This window comes from Argopecten irradians, chromosome 1 (genome assembly GCF_041381155.1).
Source record: "Argopecten irradians isolate NY chromosome 1, Ai_NY, whole genome shotgun sequence".
Taxonomy (NCBI): domain Eukaryota; kingdom Metazoa; phylum Mollusca; class Bivalvia; order Pectinida; family Pectinidae; genus Argopecten; species Argopecten irradians.
This window is the reverse complement of record NC_091134.1, coordinates 34,785,672-34,793,475: the sequence shown is the minus strand read 5'-3', so window position 1 is coordinate 34,793,475 and position 7,804 is coordinate 34,785,672. Positions and strand designations below refer to the sequence as shown.

General features: G+C 36.2%; 1 protein-coding gene across 1 annotated transcript; it reads right to left on the bottom strand.

The window, feature by feature from the left end:
- Nucleotides 1-916: 916 nt before the first annotated feature.
- Nucleotides 917-6,506, bottom strand: LOC138325401 (uncharacterized). The gene is made up of 3 exons (XM_069271049.1): nt 6,343-6,506; nt 3,174-3,273; nt 917-1,250 (listed from the first exon to the last, which is right to left on the bottom strand). Exons 1-3 carry the CDS (start codon nt 6,464-6,466, stop codon nt 1,052-1,054), a joined length of 423 nt encoding a protein of 140 aa, XP_069127150.1. The 5' UTR covers nt 6,467-6,506; the 3' UTR covers nt 917-1,051.
- Nucleotides 6,507-7,804: the final 1,298 nt, after the last annotated feature.

Below are 7,804 nucleotides of genomic sequence, written 5' to 3'. Positions count from 1 at the left end.
ATACAAGTTCTGTTCCCTTTCCCCCAAGGATGTTTGTGGCCAAATTTGGTTACAAACCATGCAGAACTCTAGGACAAGTAGCGATTTATAGGATTTACCTATAATTCCCCTATTGGGCCCCTCCCCTCCAGCCCCTGGGGGGCCAGAGCCAAAATTTATACAAGTTCTGTTCCCCTTCCCTGAAGGATGTTTGTGGCCAAATTTGGTTACAAACCATGCAGAACTCTAGGACAAGTAGCGATTTATAGGATTTACCTCTATTTCCCCTATTGGGCCCCGCCCCTCCTGCCCCCGGGGGGTCAGAGCCAAAATTTATACAAGTTCTGTTCCCCTTCCCCCAAGGATGTTTGTGGCCAAATTTGGTTACAATCCATGCAGAACTCTATGACTAGTAGCGATTTAAAGGAAATGTTGACGGACAGACGGACGAACGACGACGGACGCCGCGCCATGACATAAGCTCACCGGCCCTTCGGGCCAGGTGAGCTAATAAAACTGAAGGCATATAGTAAGATAAAAGGCTATCAAATATGTTCAAAGGGGTCATATACTGAAATCTTTAAATGATTTCTTCACAATAACCACAAAAGTCAAGAGATACCGTATTTGAGCCAATAAGCGCTCAGGGCATTTAATACAAGGACACAAAAAAGAGGCAGTTTCTGGTAATAGAACCAAATTTGGACTAGTCTTTCATAAAATCACTGCAAAAAGTAAGTCAGAAATCAATTTGGGACAGAAATAGTTTTCATAGTTTCAGTCTACATTTAATCTGATGTACCGGTAAGTGAAAGTGAGGCCTAAAAAAAGGGGGTGGGGGGGTGAGGGGCATTCATGGGGATTGGGCACTTATTGGATCGAATACAGTATTTGTGTTTTGCCTAATAAATATCAATAAAATATACACAACTTTTTGTTTTGTCTCAAAAATCGTAGTTTTAATAAAAGCAATTGAAAATAATAATTACAATGTACAATTACAATATACTCGCTCTCTCATTTCAACAATTAGTCAACACTGTAAACATTTTATCAATTAATTAAATATTAATTATTCCCTCCGTAATTTATTCTGTTCTTCTCTAGATCTATGGGCTTCATACTTTATACTGGTCCTTTCCACATATTCCCTTGTCTTTTTCCTCCTTATCCACATAAACATTAGCCAAATGATGAAAAATAACACGTTCATGATGGTCAAAAACATCCTCACACGGAAAAAGTCATGTGCAAGAGATACAAGTCCGGATCTGAAAAAACAAATTAGGACTGGATACAATATTGACAAAGAAAGAAATGTAAATACATGTACATATTTACTACATATACATTGGATTTAATTAAAATACAATGCTGATTTTTCTCATATTAAACGATCCCAGAAATCCCACGATGGCCATCAGACGTACCCAATTTAGTTTTTAGGTCATCTGACCCAAAGATGACCTATTGTCATCGTGTTTTGTCGGTCGTCGTGCCCTGTGCGCCGTGCGTAAGACTATTTATACAAAAGCCTACTCCTCTTTAACCCTTCAGTGGATTACATCCATATTTGGCATGCAACATCATTGGGGAAGGACAATCATATTTTATATAAATGAGTCTGCTTCGACCCCTAGGGGCTGAGGGATGGGGCCCCAAAAGGGGAAATTTTCTTAATTTTAGCTTTAAAATCCTACTTCTCCTTCATCCTTGGATGGATTTCATCCATATTTGGTGTGAAACATGATTGGGGAAGGGCAATCATATTTTATATAAATGAGTTAGGTCCAACCCTTAAGGGCTGAGGGGTGGGGTCCCAAAAGTAGAAAAATTTCTAATTTCAGTTTTAAATTCCTACTCATTCTTAACCCTTGAGTGGATTTTATTCATATTTGCTTTCAAACATCATTGGCAAAGGGCAGCATGTTTTATGTAAATGAGCTTGGTCTAATCCCTAGGGACTGAGGGGTAGGGCCCTAAAAGGGGAAATTTTTTTAATCTTAGCTTTAAAATCCTACTCCTCATTAACACTTGAGTGGATTTCATCCATATTTAGTGTGAAGCATCATTGGGGAAGGACAATCATATTTTGTATAAATGAGTTAGGCCCGACCCCTGGGGACAGAGTGGCGGAGCTCAGAATAGGAACTTAAGGTGAGGACAATCATAGTTTATAAAGAACTGAGGTAAGACCCATGGGGATAGAGCAGCGGAGGTCCAAATTGGGAGCTTGGCAGAAATTTGACTTTAAAATCTGACTCCTCCTTAATCCTTGAATGGATTACAATCATATATGAATGAAGGGCTACCAAGTTTGTTCAACAAATGACCTTTACCTATTTCAGAAACTTACATATTCAACAAAGGAGTTCCTTAAGCTTGTATTGCTTATATTAGTTGTTAACCACTACTTCATACTGTGACTTTGTTGTTTTGTCCCGTGTGTCAGATGACCGTTAAGGCCCATGGGCCTCTTATTCTTATATTTGATTTTGCTAAATTTTGAATGGACTATTACTAATAAGGCCAAAAAATATAATATGTCTGTTAAGGGTTACCCGACCGACCTTAATTTTTTACCCCGACCCTAATTTTTTTCCCCACTTTAACAAGATTTATTTTTTAAAAAGCCTCAGACTCCGGTTCCAGCCATTATTTTAGAGTGAGAGACATAAAAAAAAATATCCCGACCTACCGACCCTATTTTTTTTTGCCAATGTAACCCTATTAAAACGGACATATTTTTGTTTGCCTAACTTTAATATAGTCTCTTACATGTAATATGATATTATCTCCCCTTTATTTAAAATGTTTAAACTGGCTATTGCATCAAAGTTTTTCTGGCTATTGTATCAAAGTTTTTTAAGAGTTTTACAATAATTGATTTTTTTTTTTAATTTAGCTCCCTTTACTTTAAGGTTATCATCATAAAAACAAAGCCATATGGTTTCATTTATTTTTGAAATATTTGTATTCCAAAAAATAAATACAGTTTTAAGCAATCTAAAAGTACATACAAAGTTATAAACAAAATCCTAACGTGTAATTTATAGATATAATGGCTTGATTTACATAGGAAAAGAAATATCCCATATAATATCTGTGTCCTTGTTATATTTATTATCATATCAAGTATATATTATAATTTATATACCTGGTATACAATATAATACACATACAAATGTACTTACCCAACAAAATCAGGCACATGGTCGACTTCCTTGAAAAACTTCATACTAACAAGAAGTTTTTTGATTTCTGGTGTAGTATATGTCTGATTAGAAAAAGCACCTGCAGAGAAAAGGAAAACAAGTTTTACAGTCAAGATAATTTGAACCATTAATTACAATGTAGTGGAATTGATCATGTGTGCTGTCAAGGAAGTACCAGTTGGTAGTGTAATCTGTATTAGAAAGAAGTGCATCTGGCTCATGTTCAAAGGTCCTGGGTTTGAGCCCAGGATCAGCATGCTTCTTTTTCTTCTTTCCTGTTATATCAAAATGACAGTTGAGGTAAGAAACCTAATCAATAAAAGTACCTTATTTGACCCAAAAAGCGCCCAGGACATAAGAATTGAACCAAATGAGGAAGCACTTAATAGAAACAAATTTGGACTTGCCTTTCATGATTAAGATTATTCTACTAAGTAAGCCATAAATCAATTTGCAAAAGACATAAGTCAAAAAATCAACTCAGTTTTTATATTTTCAGTCTGCATTTAATTTGAAGTAAGTGAAATTGAAGCCTAAAAATAGGGGAGGGACGCATATAGGGTTGCGCTTATTCGGTCAAATAGGGTAAGATGGTCTAATTCCGACCACGAGGGTATTTTCGACCAATTTTGTTAAAGGGGCAATTCAGTGAGGCTAATTCTGTAACATAACCACGAAGCAAAATATTACATAAATGTTTTGTTCTACATTCCTTATGAAACATATACTCGGTAGCAAGAAATATTGACAAATTCCACAAGATTGATAAGTAATTTGATTGATACCGTTGAAATTCCAAATTGTTGATCAATACAATTAAGGAGGTACAACATGTAAGCTGTACCATTACCCGAGCCAAAGTCAGAGCCAGGGTTCCGCATACAAGAGATCCGACCACTATGTGTAATGGCGGACAGTCAGCGAGTTTGAACATTTCACATACATTTCACTAGAGTAGGCTTTTCTGGCATATCACAGTAAAACAAACAAATCTAATTCCTATTAGAATTGGTTTGTTTCCGAAATATGTGCAAATTTTAATGTACTCTTAGACTGAATTGTCCCTTTAAGTATATCTCATTCTGATTAAACATACACATAAAATTTGAGAAGCTGCAAATTTCAAAAAATAAGTGTTCAAAACATGCCTGGCTCCATAATAGTTTTAATGCCTTCCATGATGTCTGACCAGTTCAACGTATATGTATAAGTTATATATATTGTGCATTATTTATAATTATATGTATTTTTAAACTAAAAATTGAAATAAATTACAACTAATTGAAATCTAATGAGAGGTCCAAATTACCCCTACAATGTATATAATTTATATAGGTGGTTTAATTTTGACTAGCAGTAGGCTTAGCTCCGTATGGTAATAAACCGGAACTAGGTAACCCTTGATGCGAAAGTTGGAAAGTCCGTATTTGAACATAGGTAAGATTGACGGCTGATTTGAACAGAGGTAAGATTGTCGGCTTTGTTAATTCCTCATTGCAAATCCAAACCATGTGGTTGATAAGGCATTTTGGCCTAGCCTGTTTAACGGGGCATGGACAGCAGCAATGACAACTGCTAATATGATCAGGGCTTCAAAGTCTGTGGTTTGTATCCAGAGGATGGTTCCCAGATCCCTACTTCAGCTTCCTTCCCATCGTAAGTCTACGATACACCATTGTCTAATCAAAGCCAACTCGAAGATGGATGCTTCATCGCACAGTTCCTCTGCTGAAAGTACCGCGCTACCTTCTGTACATTTTGTAACTAAAACAGTAGTACCTGGCTCGGTTATATCATACCAAGAAGCAATATCTCTAACTCATGTCTCTCCATCACAAGTTTCTGTAATAAATGCCATCTTGGCTTCATCACCAGTAGCTTCTTCGTGTGTTGATGAAGGACTCAATATCCATGTCTCGGATATTGAACCTCTGTTACAGGCACTAACAACTGTTACATAACAGAATTGGATATCCGATAGGAATTTGGATTTCCGATATCGGAACTAGAATTTCCGATATCAAAAATTGAAGTCCGATATTGGAATTAATAATGAGTAACTTGGCTTGCCATACTGGACAAAACTTGTTTTATTTGCTTGGGAAGATACACAGTTAGCTGCAAAGAGCTAGACTGGCTAAGGTGCCATTCATATAGTAAGTGGATGCACTTGGAATGTAATCCTTCTTCCCATGAAGTACATGTTACTGAGCCGTTACAATGTCACCTGTGTGGTTAAACATTGGCGATCAAATACATTTACGGTGAGTGTATATCGTTAATATTCAAAAGAATTTTTAACAATCATTTATGATTCTATTTGATTTAAAATTATATCTTTGACTATGTAATATAAAAGAACTATGTATGGATAACCTGTTATGTCCACAAGTTTGAAAAATTAAATGACTTTCGACGATCAATTTTTTTTTTATTAAAGATATACAATGGTCGAAATTACCCATGTGTGGTCGTAGTTAACCCAAACATGGTGGTCTAAGATACCCTAGCTGTGGTCGATGTTCCCCCTGATAGGCATACATGTTTATATTGTTAAATTGGGGTCTATTTATGAGACTATTAACTCTGTAAGTGGTTGTGCATGTACAGGAAAGGGAGGTTACTCTTACATAATCGACAACAAGATCAGGAAGGATAACCATAATTGCAGGCTGAGCGGTGGATCCAAAGGTGGTCGAAATTAGACCATGTTACCCTACGGTATATGTACAAATTAATACAATTTAATATTGCTACAGGATAATTGAATTCCTCTAGAATCTGCATCTGTTCAAATAAATTCATTGAATTACTTTTCAAATATGTACCAGATTGTACCGTAGACACATTATGTTTCTTTTCACCAACAAAATTAACACGACCTAATGTGACAATCATTTAGGTCAAGGTCATTCATTTAACAAAGTTCAAAATAGGTCACTTCAGTGTACATGTAAGGCCATTCACATGTAAATTATGATAAATGTAAACATAGAAAATGGGCACATTACACAGTGTTATCATAAATTCCACGTTCGGTATGTCAAAATTAGTTTCACACACGTAGGCCTATACGTGCACCTTGTGCGTGTGTCAATGGACCGCCTACATTTTCAGAGTATTTGCAATCGACGAAAAGAAGACCTACCTAGCTTAGGGGTGACATGAAATTCTCTCGATACAACAGGTCTAACGAGTTGTTTAGTACAGCAGTGCTGTCGATATGTTACAATTCTTCCAACAGCGAAGACCCGACAAAGTCTGTGGGCCATGTTTGTTGACAATTTTTTGGCGGCGGCACTGTAGATATATTCTCGATACCGGAGACGCAAAAAATCCGGATTTCTAACTTCACTAAGTCAAGGATTTATAAGTGAGGACTCATTGATTAGCCTTACATGTATGATAATTTGCGAAGCTAATTTTTGAATTAAAAATAAAATAGACATTTTCACAAGACATTCAGTCTGTCTAAAATTTAGACATATGGTGTCTTTAAAAGTCGTTTTACAGCCACAAGGTCTTTCACAGTCCCCGTCTTCACTTGCGTCAGCTAGGGATGTAACCATGCAGGGTTGAAACAAATTGGATGCAATATTAGTGTCTGCCGAATTCCCCCCCAAAGCAAGTAGTAAATTCATATGAATCCTCTCTGTAGCGACGGCACTCTGAATATACTTTTGATAGCATAATTAGTATAAAGTTGGAATGCCATCATTTCGTAACAAACTGATTCACTGGACACTCTGGACATGCAGGCAACAGATGTTTACTTTATTCTTAGTAATGAGAAAATTATCCACAGCTTTCAAATTTAATGTTGGTAAAGTGTATATCAGTGTCGCAAAATGGATGCACATTTTAAATTATCAATTATGGATCTTTTGTTATAACATGGTATTATAATGGCCTGAGGTCATTATTTTAGATTTTTAATGGCAGTTTAACACCATATTGACTGAATCAAAGGTTTTTAATTATATATGAAGTTTCTTTGAAAAATGTCCAAATGAAAAGCCCATAGGACACCACCCCGATGACGTCACAATAGTAATATTAACTCAGTGTTCTTTAGAAGAAAAAAAAGAGAGAGAGAAAAAAATCATTAGATCTCTACGTAACAATGTACATGCATTATAATTAGCCAACGCAATAGTGGAAAATCGGCGCACATGTGTATACATGTACGGTTAGGCTTTCCAACATGTAGAATTTCAAAATAACAATCACGTTAAACTAGACTGTAACGTTACATTTCGGTTTAAGTAAAGCAGTGATTCTCTTAAGAAGCGTATTATATATGAATAGGAAACGCACATCTTCGTATCATTGTGTAAAAGGTCAATATACGCGATGATGGAGAGGTGGCGTTTAAATTTCAGAGGGTGCGGGTTTTTTTTTTTTTTTTAACGTAATCATTATTTATTCTAAAATTACCAAGAAAATGATGCGGATTCACGGAAGTCTATGGTAGCTATACGTACCTGGACGCCTGAGACTTTTTGGTTACTATTCCATCATTTTGAATTGTAACATGACTCTGAGTGTTGGGTTTCCACTGTAGAGGGAAGCAGTTGTTTTATGGCATGTTCACACGGTTAATACGTATT